The 13,986-nt window shown below is 45.6% G+C and overlaps 1 protein-coding gene across 3 annotated transcripts; it reads left to right on the forward strand.

Annotated features, from left to right (window-relative positions):
- Positions 1–1,255: 1,255 nt before the first annotated feature.
- On the forward strand, positions 1,256–9,657 carry LOC134481240 (uncharacterized). 3 transcript variants are annotated; one of them, XM_087579620.1, is made up of 9 exons: positions 1,265–1,465; positions 1,539–1,690; positions 1,837–1,901; positions 3,052–3,214; positions 4,102–4,332; positions 5,046–5,174; positions 6,149–6,300; positions 6,447–6,511; positions 7,286–9,657. In XM_087579620.1, exons 6-9 carry the CDS (start codon positions 5,131–5,133, stop codon positions 7,625–7,627), a joined length of 603 nt encoding a protein of 200 aa, XP_087435746.1. In that variant the 5' UTR covers positions 1,265–1,465; positions 1,539–1,690; positions 1,837–1,901; positions 3,052–3,214; positions 4,102–4,332; positions 5,046–5,130; the 3' UTR covers positions 7,628–9,657. The 3 variants fall into 3 exon arrangements, 2 of the variants coding, with proteins under 2 accessions (XP_087435747.1, XP_087435746.1); XR_015634473.1 differs by lacking the exons at positions 1,265–1,465; positions 1,539–1,690; positions 1,837–1,901; positions 3,052–3,214; positions 4,102–4,332 and having other exon boundaries at positions 4,515–5,174; positions 7,664–8,396; positions 8,712–9,657; XM_087579621.1 differs by lacking the exons at positions 4,102–4,332; positions 5,046–5,174; positions 6,149–6,300; positions 6,447–6,511; positions 7,286–9,657 and having other exon boundaries at positions 1,256–1,465; positions 1,542–1,690; positions 3,052–3,552.
- Positions 9,658–13,986: the final 4,329 nt, after the last annotated feature.

Here is a 13,986-nt window from a genome sequence, read left to right on the forward strand (position 1 = left end):
GCAGTAACAGAAAGACCCCAGCCTAGCAGTAGTAATGCCATTTTACAAGGCTATATTTAGGAAGACTGGTTCAGGGAAAGGTCAGAACACCGAGTACACAGCGGCTGCCATGCAGGATATGTGTGGAGAGCCTAGCGACAGGATGATTGTGGTTGAGCGCTTGACAATGAGAAAGAAATGTAGAAAGCCCCGGGAGAGGTCCCACACCCTGGTGGGAGGCCGAGTCAGCCATTATGTTCCAAGAACACACTATAGAGAACTTGCCCCCGGGCTGACCCCTGTAACCATGCATCTGCTTCTGTATGCTTGCTTCTGCTTCCCAGAACCCTATAAAAAGCCCATCCTTGGTTCTGCTAGGCGCGTCAGTCTTCTGAATTGACTGAGACGCCCACAGATATCTGTGTATCTTGGTCAATAAAAATCCTCTTGCTGATTGCAGCCTGTGGACTCAGACTTGGGCTCGAAGATCTCCCTCCTGAGGGAAGATTCTCTCTGAGGGTCTTTCATTTGGGGGCTCGTCCGGGATGGGAGATCCTCTACCCAGAGACCACCGACCACCCACCGGGAGGTAAGCTGGCCAGCGTTTGTCTTGTCCTGTCTTGTCTTGCTTTGTGACTTGTTCTGTAAATGCTTAGTTTCTTGGCTTGGGTCTAGACCGTTTGTATTTGGGCGGGCCAGAGAAGGAGCTGACGAGCTCGGACTTCTCCCCCACAGCCCTGGAAGACGTTCCAAGGGTGTTTGGAGCCCGGTTTTCGGGGCTCAGCCCGTATCAGAAGGATACGTGGTTTTGGGTTAGAGGAGAAAGGAGAGAGCCGGATCCACTGAACTTTTGGTTTCAGTTTGACACCGAAGCCGTGCGGCGAGTCTGTCTGTTGCTTGTTTGACTGTTAGAATTGTCTTCTTTGTGTCCTAATTTTCTTTGAACATCTGTGGAAATTGGTTATAGGATGCTTTGTCTTGGTCTTGTTTATCTGGTTTGGTATTTTTTTTTCTTTTTTTTTTTTGGTATTGTCTAGTATCTTTTTGGCTTTTGTTTCGTTTTTGGACTTTGGACAAATGACTATGTTTGAAATCTTGGACTGATGACTGTGTTTAAAATTATGAAACTGTTTGCTTTGTTCGCCGAAGAGTTTTACTTGGTCCCCTTAATGCTTAATAAGAAACTTAATTTTGTGAACCCCGCTCTAGTCGCGCTGTGTTGGTTGATAGCCAAGGTTAATTTTTAAAACATAGTGTTTTAAACAAGAACAAGAAAGGAATTACTGACATTTCCTCACAGAAGGAGAGCACTCATTAAGAGAAGTTCTTTAAAGAAGCCTGCCTTATCTGCTGGCCTTATTCCAAGGGAGGAGTCAGTCTCCAGCATTAGATTACTTTTCTCGTTGGTCATCATTAACATGGAGAGTGCCTTTGATCCTATTCCACAGCAGCCAGTTCCTGCCCCTGTGGTCAAAATACGCCCCAGGTGAACTGGTTACGATTCTTTTGTCAGCCACCTGGCATCTAGCACCCAGGTTCTAACCATCTCTCTATCCTAGTAGGGACATCCTCCACTCTCTCTTCTGCTATGTCTGCCAAGATGATGGGGAGCCCCTGCCAAATGGCGCCATCCCTAAGCATACCCCAGTCCAGTACCTACTTCCCGAGGTCAAGCCCCAGGACTCAGACAAGATCTGCTGCCTCTCAAAAGGTGAGCAAAGCTTGTGCTTGTTTGTACAATGGCCTTTTTGTCCCAAGAGAGCCTCCTATTTTAGCTGTGTGACTAAATGCTGTTTGCCCTCTTCAGTAGATCTCTATTCTCAAGATTCTCTTGTTTTCTCACCTACTGGAGGCCAGAAAGAATGTTCCAGACATGGATAGAAGGCCCTCACTTCTGCCTGTTGGATTCATTACGCCTAAAGGTAGGGAGTGCTCCAGGTCTGCTGCCAGGCTCCAAGGGTGGGTCTCTGAGGGGCTATAAAGTGCCCCACCAATTTGGCTAAAGTAAAAAAAAAAGATATAAAGAAAAAGTTACAGAAACTTGAAGGATTCAGCTAAGTCACTGAGAGAGTTGTTGTAAGTTGCAGAGAAAATAAGGTTGATATATGGTTCAGGGTCAGTGCACAAAATTGGACAGCAACTTATAGCTGTAGAAGAAGATACAGACAGAGAGACTGAGGAAGAGAAAGAGGAAAGAAAGTAAAAAGAACAGGAAGCTAGAGAAAAAAAAAGAGACAAGAGAAGAACATATTCCGGCCACAGTAGTTAGAGAACCTAAGAAGATGGTACCTGGCTAAAGATCAGTGTGCCTAATACGAAAAAAAAGGGACAGTGGGTCAGAGAAAGGTCAAGAAAGAACAAGAGGGACCACTGGAGAGCTTCTTGGTCCTAGAGTGCTGGCTATATACAGAGATAGAAGGGAAGTGTGGATACAGGGACCCAATGCGCCGTGCTCCTATGCCCCCCCCCAGTGGGCCAATAACCAAAGAACTTGAGTACAAGGGGCTACTGACAACGAACAATACTTATGGACTGCCCGAAGAACAGTGGACCTTGGTGTGGGCCGGTTAACCCACCCACTAGCTCATGGTCATCCCTGACTGCCCCTATCCCTTGCTCATGAAAAATTTGCTCTCCAAAATGGCTTGCGTGGGCTAAAATGGCTGGGTGAGCCCATGTGTATACATATCTACAGACTGTATATGTGGAGCTTAAGACCTGTCTCAGTGCAACAGTACCTGATGCTGAGAGATGTGTTTGTGGCTTAGTGCCGTTCTGCCTGGAACACATCATTCCTGCCAGCCGGACTCTGACAATTATCACCCAATCCAGGACTTAAACTGTGATAGAGTGGCTGATGTTTTGCCTTTGAATAGAACGTCCCAAAAGATGGGACCACTGGTCAGCTGCCATGGACTAGATTCTCCACCGGTTGGGGACAATCTGGTCACCTTGCTGCCCAATCCTGACCTGGAGCCACCACAACACGAGTGTCAAGCCCTGGCAGAAGCCCATGGGTGGTCTGCGACTGGCTGATTGACCCCTGCTGAAAGCCGAGGACCTTGTCCACAGACGGGAACAGTTCTCCTCATGAATGAAGGTCACAGATAAGTGGGTGCTGCCATGGTAGACAACACGATGTCATCTGGGAAGGCTGAACTTCTATCCCCCCAGCACACATCAGTGTGACAGATGCCTTTGCCATCTCTTGGATGCCCTGGTGAAGCCAACAACTGTGAGTACTATTCATTGCTGAGAATATCAGGAAAGAAGAGATTCAGTGGCAGATAAAGTGGCTCGAAAAATGGCTATGCAGGAGCCTATCCTGGTTACAGGCCTACAAGATACAGCCACTGAGAACTAGGATCGGACTAAGGGATGGCCTCACTTAGAAAAGGCCCAAATTGCTTAAAAGAAAAAGGACAATGGCACACTTGAGGGAAAGCTATACTCCCCAGAGAACAAAGAAAAGACGCATTTTGCCAAATACAGAAATGGACTCATTTAAGAGATAAAAAGTTTGTCCAAATAGCTAAGATATATATAATAGACTTTAAGATTTTAGCCAGAGAGAAAAAAAAATATATATATATATGTATGGTATGTCAGTAGTAAATGCTTAACAAGCAAACAGGGCAAAGAGACCTAGAGAGTTTAATAAAAAGTCAAAGTAAATTTCACTGACATAAAACCAGAAAAATAGTGCTTGTAGATACTTTTTCAGGAATAGATAGAAGCTTTCCTCACCAAATGAGAGACGGCCTCTACAATCATCAAGCAGACAACGGCCCTACTTTTGTTGCCAAGGTAAGCCAGGGTGTGGCCAAGTATTTAGAGGTCGATTAAAAATTACATTATATTTACAGACCTCAAAGTTCAAGACAGGTAAAATAAATAAATAAAACTCTAAAAGAGACCCTGACCAAATTAAATTGACCATGGAGACTGGCCCAGACTGAGTGACACTCCTTCCCACTTGCTCTCCTCAGAGCAAAAAAAAATACCCCTTCCAGATTCAGCGTTACCCCCTTTGAGATCTTATATGGGGCCTCAGCTCCCCTGACTGTGTTAGATGATGTTACTGAACCAGCATGCCATAGTAATAATGATTTTATATGCCAGGCTAAAAGACCTACAGGTGATACAGAAAGAAATCTGCTCACAGCTGACAGCAGCCTATGCCCGGGGACCCCTGAGACATCTCATCAGTTCCAGGTCGGAGACTGTAGCTACATATAATGACACGGAGCCCAGACACTCGATAAAAAGGATCGTACCTGGTGCTGCTGACCACCCTGACAGCCGTCAATTCTCAGCCCTCACCAGCTGCATACTAGCTGTTGGGGCTGAGAGGTGAGAGCTAGAGGGACACTCAGATCTTCAAAAGGCTCCCTAGACTTACACATCAGATAAGTGACTGAGAGACTGTTATAATGCTCACTTAAAGAGTGTGCTTTAAAAACAAGAATTTCATGTTTGCCCTGGGTTCCATCGAGAAAAATATAGAGATAGGCTTAATTTCTATTGCAAATGATATAACATTACATATGTTAATACATCTTGATATCAGAATTCTAAGATTAGAATTACTTAGTAGAAGAAGAGGGGAATGAAGGACCCCAGCCTAATAGCAGTAACAGAAAGACCCCAGCCTAGCAGTAGTAATGCCATTTTACAAGGCTATATTTAGGAAGACTGGTTCAGGGAAAGGTCAGAACACCGAGTACACAGCGGCTGCCATGCAGGATATGTGTGGAGAGCCTAGCGACAGGATGATTGTGGTTGAGCGCCTGACAATGAGAAAGAAATGTAGAAAGCCCCGGGAGAGGTCCCACACCCTGGTGGGAGGCCGAGTCAGCCATTATGTTCCAAGAACATATAGAGAACTTGCCCCCGGGCTGACCCCTGTAACCATGCATCTGCTTCTGTATGCTTGCTTCTGCTTCCCAGAACCCTATAAAAAGCCCATCCTTGGTTCTGCTAGGCGCGTCAGTCTTCTGAATTGACTGAGACGCCCACAGATATCTGTGTATCTTGGTCAATAAAAATCCTCTTGCTGATTGCAGCCTGTGGACTCAGACTTGGGCTCGAAGATCTCCCTCCTGAGGGAAGATTCTCTCTGAGGGTCTTTCATTTGGGGGCTCGTCCGGGATGGGAGATCCTCTACCCAGAGACCACCGACCACCCACCGGGAGGTAAGCTGGCCAGCGTTTGTCTTGTCCTGTCTTGTCTTGCTTTGTGACTTGTTCTGTAAATGCTTAGTTTCTTGGCTTGGGTCTAGACCGTTTGTATTTGGGCGGGCCAGAGAAGGAGCTGACGAGCTCGGACTTCTCCCCCACAGCCCTGGAAGACGTTCCAAGGGTGTTTGGAGCCCGGTTTTCGGGGCTCAGCCCGTATCAGAAGGATACGTGGTTTTGGGTTAGAGGAGAAAGGAGAGAGCCGGATCCACTGAACTTTTGGTTTCAGTTTGACACCGAAGCCGTGCGGCGAGTCTGTCTGTTGCTTGTTTGACTGTTAGAATTGTCTTCTTTGTGTCCTAATTTTCTTTGAACATCTGTGGAAATTGGTTATAGGATGCTTTGTCTTGGTCTTGTTTATCTGGTTTGGTTTTTTTTTTTTTTCTTTTTTTTTTTTTGGTACTGTCTAGTATCTTTTTGGCTTTTGTTTCGTTTTTGGACTTTGGACAAATGACTATGTTTGAAATCTTAGACTGATGACTGTGTTTAAAATTATGAAACTGTTTGCTTTGTTCGCCGAAGAATTTTACTTGGTCCCCTTAATGCTTAATAAGAAACTTAATTTTGTGAACCCCGCTCTAGTCGCGCTGTGTTGGTTGATAGCCAAGGTTAATTTTTAAAACATAGTGTTTTAAACAAGAACAAGAAAGGAATTACTGACATTTCCTCACAGAAGGAGAGCACTCATTAAGAGAAGTTCTTTAAAGAAGCCTGCCTTATCTGCTGGCCTTATTCCAAGGGAGGAGTCAGTCTCCAGCATTAGATTACTTTTCTCGTTGGTCATCATTAACATGGAGAGTGCCTTTGATCCTATTCCACAGCAGCCAGTTCCTGCCCCTGTGGTCAAAATACGCCCCAGGTGAACTGGTTACGATTCTTTTGTCAGCCACCTGGCATCTAGCACCCAGGTTCTAACCATCTCTCTATCCTAGTAGGGACATCCTCCACTCTCTCTACTGCTATGTCTGCCAAGATGATGGGGAGCCCCTGCCAAATGGCGCCATCCCTAAGCATACCCCAGTCCAGTACCTACTTCCCGAGGTCAAGCCCCAGGAATCAGACAAGATCTGCTGCCTCTCAAAAGGTGAGCAAAGCTTGTGCTTGTTTGTACAATGGCCTTTTTGTCCCAAGAGAGCCTCCTGTTTTAGCTGTGTGACTAAATGCTGTTTGCCCTCTTCAGTAGATCTCTATTCTCAAGATTCTCTTGTTTTCTCACCTACTGGAGGCCAGAAAGAATGTTCCAGACATGGATAGAAGGCCCTCACTTCTGCCTGTTGGATTCATTACGCCTAAAGGTAGGGAGTGCTCCAGGTCTGCTGCCAGGCTCCAAGGGTGGGTCTCTGAGGGGCTATAAAGTGCCCCACCAATTTGGCTAAAGTAAAAAAAAAAGATATAAAGAAAAAGTTACAGAAACTTGAAGGATTCAGCTAAGTCACTGAGAGAGTTGTTGTAAGTTGCAGAGAAAATAAGGTTGATATATGGTTCAGGGTCAGTGCACAAAATTGGACAGCAACTAATAGCTGTAGAAGAAGATACAGACAGAGAGACTGAGGAAGAGAAAGAGGAAAGAAAGTAAAAAGAACAGGAAGCTAGAGAAAAAAAAAGAGACAAGAGAAGAACATATTCCGGCCACAGTAGTTAGAGAACCTAAGAAGATAGTACCTGGCTAAAGATCAGTGTGCCTAATACGAAAAAAAAGGGACAGTGGGTCAGAGAAAGGTCAAGAAAGAACAAGAGGGACCACTGGAGAGCTTCTTGGTCCTAGAGTGCTGGCTATATACAGAGATAGAAGGGAAGTGTGGATACAGGGACCCAATGCGCCGTGCTCCTATGCCCCCCCCCCAGTGGGCCAATAACCAAAGACCTTGAGTACAAGGGGCTACTGACAACGAACAATACTTATGGACTGCCCGAAGAACAGTGGACCTTGGTGTGGGCCGGTTAACCCACCCACTAGCTCATGGTCATCCCTGACTGCCCCTATCCCTTGCTCATGAAAAATTTGCTCTCCAAAATGGCTTGCGTGGGCTAAAATGGCTGGGTGAGCCCATGTGTATACATATCTACAGACTGTATATGTGGAGCTTAAGACCTGTCTCAGTGCACCAGTACCTGATGCTGAGAGATGTGTTTTTTGGCTTAGTGCCGTTCTGCCTGGAACATATCATTCCTGCCAGCCGGACTCTGACAATTATCACCCAATCCAGGACTTAAACTGTGATAGAGTGGCTGATGTTTTGCCTTTGAATAGAACGTCCCAAAAGATGGGACCACTGGTCAGCTGCCATGGACTAGATTCTCCACCTGTTGGGGACAATCTGGTCACCTTGCTGCCCAATCCTGACCTGGAGCCACCACAACACGAGTGTCAAGCCCTGGCAGAAGCCCATGGGTGGTCTGCGACTGGCTGATTGACCCCTGCTGAAAGCCGAGGACCTTGTCCACAGACGGGAACAGTTCTCCTCATGAATGAAGGTCACAGATAAGTGGGTGCTGCCATGGTAGACAACACGATGTCATCTGGGATGGCTGAACTTCTATCCCCCCAGCACACATCAGTGTGACAGATGCCTTTGCCATCTCTTGGATGCCCTGGTGAAGCCAACAACTGTGAGTACTATTCATTGCTGAGAATATCAGGAAAGAAGAGATTCAGTGGCAGATAAAGTGGCTCGAAAAATGGCTATGCAGGAGCCTATCCTGGTTACAGGCCTACAAGATACAGCCACTGAGAACTAGGATCGGACTAAGGGATGGCCTCACTTAGAAAAGGCCCAAATTGCTTAAAAGAAAAAGGACAATGGCACACTTGAGGGAAAGCTATACTCCCCAGAGAACAAAGAAAAGACTCATTTTGCCAAATACAGAAATGGACTCATTTAAGAGATAAAAAGTTTGTCCAAATAGCTAAGATATATATAATAGACTTTAAGATTTTAGCCAGAGAGAAAAAAATATATATATATATGTATGGTATGTCAGTAGTAAATGCTTAACAAGCAAACAGGGCAAAGAGACCTAGAGAGTTTAATAAAAAGTCAAAGTAAATTTCACTGACATAAAACCAGAAAAATAGTGCTTGTAGATACTTTTTCAGGAATAGATAGAAGCTTTCCTCACCAAATGAGAGACGGCCTCTACAATCATCAAGCAGACAACGGCCCTACTTTTGTTGCCAAGGTAAGCCAGGGTGTGGCCAAGTATTTAGAGGTCGATTAAAAATTACATTATATTTACAGACCTCAAAGTTCAAGACAGGTAAAATAAATAAATAAAACTCTAAAAGAGACCCTGACCAAATTAAATTGACCATGGAGACTGGCCCAGACTGAGTGACACTCCTTCCCACTTGCTCTCCTCAGAGCAAAAAAAAATACCCCTTCCAGATTCAGCGTTACCCCCTTTGAGATCTTATATGGGGCCTCAGCTCCCCTGACTGTGTTAGATTATGTTACTGAACCAGCATGCCATAGTAATAATGATTTTATATGCCAGGCTAAAAGACCTACAGGTGATACAGAAAGAAATCTGCTCACAGCTGACAGCAGCCTATGCCCGGGGACCCCTGAGACATCTCATCAGTTCCAGGTCGGAGACTGTAGCTACATACAATGACACGGAGCCCAGACACTCGATAAAAAGGATCGTACCTGGTGCTGCTGACCACCCTGACAGCCGTCAATTCTCAGCCCTCACCAGCTGCATACTAGCTGTTGGGGCTGAGAGGTGAGAGCTAGAGGGACACTCAGATCTTCAAAAGGCTCCCTAGACTTACACATCAGATAAGTGACTGAGAGACTGTTATAATGCTCACTTAAAGAGTGTGCTTTAAAAACAAGAATTTCATGTTTGCCCTGGGTTCCATCGAGAAAAATATAGAGATAGGCTTCATTTCTATTACAAATGATATAACATTACATATGTTAATACATCTTGATATCAGAATTCTAAGATTAGAATTACTTAGTAGAAGAAGAGGGGAATGAAGGACCCCAGCCTAATAGCAGTAACAGAAAGACCCCAGCCTAGCAGTAGTAATGCCATTTTACAAGGCTATATTTAGGAAGACTGGTTCAGGGAAAGGTCAGAACACCGAGTACACAGCGGCTGCCATGCAGGATATGTGTGGAGAGCCTAGCGACAGGATGATTGTGGTTGAGCGCCTGACAATGAGAAAGAAATGTAGAAAGCCCCGGGAGAGGTCCCACACCCTGGTGGGAGGCCGAGTCAGCCATTATGTTCCAAGAACACACTATAGAGAACTTGCCCCCGGGCTGACCCCTGTAACCATGCATCTGCTTCTGTATGCTTGCTTCTGCTTCCCAGAACCCTATAAAAAGCCCATCCTTGGTTCTGCTAGGTGTGTCAGTCTTCTGAATTGACTGAGACGCCCACAGATATCTGTGTATCTTGATCAATAAAAATCCTCTTGCTGATTGCAGCCTGTGGACTCGGACTGGTCATTTGGCTCGAAGATCTCCCTCCTGAGGAAAGATTCTCTCTGAGGTTCTTTCACCTGTAACAGCTATTAACAAGCATCTCAAGTGGGATGGTGAGAAAACAAGAAGAGAGTCCAGAAAATAGAGGTCCGCCAAAAAGGACAAAAGCATTCAGTCACACAGAAAGACAATCAAAAGTTTAACAGACAAAAAAAACCAGAAGTGTGCACAAAAACAAAAGACAAGTGGCCACTGCAAGATTACCACAAAACCGAACTGATTCAGATAGGAGCTTCTGTGAGCTCACCAAAAACAGATGAAGGGGAGCGGATTCCACATCACTCCTCTTTCCCATCCAGAATCTCAACTCACAAGTTGTGTGTTCAATTTAGTTGTAACACAAAACAAAGACCTAAGACACACAGACAAAAACCACTCCGGAAATACAGATGGCCAGTAGGGCAGGTCTTTTCTCCAATCCAGGAGAATCACCGAATCCTCACAAGCACCCAGATGGGAATCTGCCAGGTGTCCCTGGGGTCCCTCCTCACCTCCTGGGACATCTCCCAGGGCAGTGCAATCAGTGAGCCCCAGGCACGTCTACCACTCACACTCGCTTCTCTTCTGAGACACGAGCCTCCCTCTCAGCCCGAGATGGGAGTGACTGCGAAAGCAGAACTCCAGAACTCCCGAGCCAATACAGACCCAGAGTAGCAAATACAGACCCAGAATTTAGCTGGCACAAAACTCAGACACAGACAAAGACACAGACGCTATCTCAACTCCAAGTGGGTCTTTGGAGACGAGGGTGGTCACCCATCCCGGACAAGCCCCCAAATGAAAGACCCTCGGAGTGGGGAGACCCCATTCAAGTCTCGGGATGATGCAACCCCCCAAGAACTCACACAAGACTGTCCTTGTAATCACATGAGGTTTATCGATAGCAACCAGTGCACTGGGGTCGAGACTCGTATCCCACGCAGGGGCAGTGAAGTTCGACCCCGAGAGGCTGGGAGAAGAGATATTTAAATGGAGAAACCACAACTCGAGGGGCAGGGATGGCGTCATTGGAAAGTGTGTAGAATAACAGTGAAAAAATCACAAGGAAGAACTCTCTGTCCCCCAAGATTGTTTCCTAGGAGAAGCTGTCTCCTACTTCTCAGATTGTTTAGCTTCATGGTCCGCTAGTTCCTAGGAGAAGTTGTTTGTTTCCTGCTTCTCAAGATTGTTCTCTAAGATTTATGGTCAGCTAGTTTCTGGGAGAAAGCTGTTGAGCTGGCCAATGTAATTATCCATTCTATAGCCCTAGGAGAGGTTTCTTGGAACATACAATTCTGGGGCCTAACCTGTTTTTTTTGTTTTGTTTTTTTTTTCTGCTCTAAACTTTATGTCTAGAGGGGCAACTATAAAACTTTTACCTTTCAGGCTGAACCCAACCACTTTAGTGGTTTGTACTCAGCCCAGGGAGCGGCACCATTAGAGGGTGTGGCACTGCTGGAGTGGGTGTGGCCCTGTTGGAATGGTGTGGCACTGCTGGAGTGGGTGTGTTTGTGGCCTTGCTGGAGTAAGTGTGACCCTGGCTGGAGTGGGTGTGACCCTGACTGGAGTGGGTCTGGCCATGCTGGAGAGTGTGAGGCCCTGCTGGAGTGGGCGTGGCCCTGTGGGTGTGGGTTGTAAGTCTCTCAGTGCTCTGCTAGCAGCCTTCAGATGAGGATAGAGAACTCTCACCTCCTCTTGCACAATCCTGCCTGGACAATGCCCTGCTCCTGCCATGATGATGACGGACTGAACTTCTGACCCTGTAAGCCAGCCCCAGTAACATGTTGTCCCTGTGAGAGCTGCCTCGGTCACGCTGACTGTCCGCAGTAGTAAAACCCTAAGTAAGTCAGAGGTTGATACCAAGGCCTGGGTATTAATGATAGGCCTGATCATACTTTTGTTTGGAAGAACGTGAATTTTGGGACTTTGGATTTGGAAAGCCATGAAATGGTTTGAGTGGGGCCCAATGAGCTATTCTGGTAGGAAGACTTTGTGGCTGTGAGTGAATTTAACTGCATAGACCTGGCCCAGGAAGCTTCAGGGGAGAATAATTTCAGTGTGTGGCCTGGAGATTGTTTTTGTGGTGTTTTGGTGAAGAATGTGGCTGCTTTTTGCCCTTGTCTGAAGAGTCTGCCTGAGGCTAAGGTGAAGACTCAGATTCATTGCAGCGTCAAAGGAAGTCTCAGAAAAGCCCAGCAGAGACTGTGTTCTCTGGTTAAGTCTCAGGAGGAGAAATTTGGGCAAGTGCAGTGAGATTAGTAAAGAGACAATATATAATATATTGTTCGGGTATTAAAGGGCCACCCACAAGTGAAACGGAGCCATGTCTGGACCCAGCACAGAGACCCTAGCAGATGCTGAGCGGATGCCAATGCCCACATGTACTCAAGACAGTTAAAAACTATGCCTGTGTGAAATCTTCTATACGCCCATATACAGATGTTCACAGCAGCACAGTTCTTTCATGACGGCCTTCGGTCTGGCAGTCCATCCACTGACAAATAGCAAATTAAAATGTTTGGTAATATATGGAAAAGGGCTCGGTGATATAAATTATTATAAAAGGATGAGGAGAAACTGGGTCAAGGGCATGAACATGAGATCACGATGTATACCGAATTTCTAAAAACACATGTATTCAAAGACATGAAACTGCGACCAGGATAAATGCCCTGTTCTTATTATATTTGCAAAGATTACAAAACTGTGATGCTTGCCCAATTGAGATTACAGGGACCTTGTCGCTATAGCAAACACCTTTACTTGGGTGGACCCTATAGAATAAGAGGAATTATTTCAGTGAGGAAGTTGTGCTCAGTGGTTTGAATAAATCTTGTCCCCACGGAAACTTGAGGTAAAAAGCGTGATGCTTCCGTTCGGTGCCACAAGAGCAGGCTGTGTTGCCTTATGGGTCTGTGCCCATTTGCCCTTTTGTTTTCTGCCATGTTAGGGTACAACGTGAGTCCTTCACCAGATATAGCTACCCATCTTGGTAACCCAGCTCCCAGAACATGGAGTTAAATAAACATCTTTCCTTTATTAATATTACTATTAATTATTATTTATTATTTACTATTCTTATAGACAATGGGTTAAGAAATTATGAATAAGCTCTGCTGTTAACAGAAGTGTCAGACTTTCAGCAGTTCAGAAACAAAGATGACAATGCACACACACACACACACACACACACACACACACACACACACACATACATGTCAGCCTCCAGTCTTTTGGAGGCACTTCCTGGGAGAGGCAGGAACATGAGGCAGGAGTCTGTCCCTCTCTGATGGCCACCTAGCTTGTGGCTCCCATCGAGTGCCTGAGACATCTGGTTGCCAAGGACACAGAGAATCATGGGATGGTGGAGTGATTATGTCGACAACTGCTGGGGACCTTGTGAGTGTCCCAGGCTTCCAGCAAGAAACAGCAAGGGCTTTTAAATAGTTTTAAAATGTGCTTTTATTGTATCAAAAAATAGCAAGAGAGGTATGGTGTTTTTAAAGTCAATAAATAAAGCTATGCCAGGTGGCGCCACCCTTGAACCTAGAGGTCTAAGTCAGAAAGCTCTTGACATCCAGGCAAGCTGGGGCTGTAAAACAAAACCCTGCCAAGAAAAAAAGAGCAGATCAACATCATCCCTATGTTCATGCTGCACTCCCTGATCTGTTGGAGCGACTGTGGGTGTCCAATGTGTCCTCACTATAGAACAGTATTTCCCCACGTTAAAGCCAGAAATATTGTGGAAACGACTCCAAAGACACCTCTTTGGACCTTCTCTCATCCATACTACGAAAAGAACAAGGCCATTTACAAAAAAAACTGGCAATAGTGTGAGTCCTGAAATGTCAAAGGAAGAGGAAGAACGGAGGGTTGGAAGCCACTCACTTCAAGAAATGCTCGAGGACTTAGGTACACACTCGCAGTGTGTCAACAATGTTGTCTTGAGGAAAAAATACATAACGGATAACATTTTACTTGACAAATGCACGCCAGAACGACTAAAGCTACATCGTAAAGCCTCGAGTTGAGAAAGTTTGCTAATTGAGTTTGTAATGTAAGGAAATTATGTGATGCTTCCCCTTCGCTCCTCATCATGAGCTTGGTTTTTGGTGGAAGGGACAGTGTCTGTGAATGTCACCCGTGTTCCCCTTGTCACCCTTTGATCTTCTTTTCCGACACCTACAGTGATGGGTGGTGGAGGGAGTAACCGTAGCCAACAATTTATTATTCTTTACAAGATGAGCTCCAACGTGAGCCCAATTAAAGAATTTCCGGACATCTCTTCCTTG

Source organism: Rattus norvegicus, chromosome 12 (assembly GCF_021556685.1).
Source record: "Rattus norvegicus strain SHRSP/BbbUtx chromosome 12, alternate assembly SHRSP_T2T, whole genome shotgun sequence".
NCBI classification, from domain to species: Eukaryota; Metazoa; Chordata; class Mammalia; order Rodentia; family Muridae; genus Rattus; species Rattus norvegicus.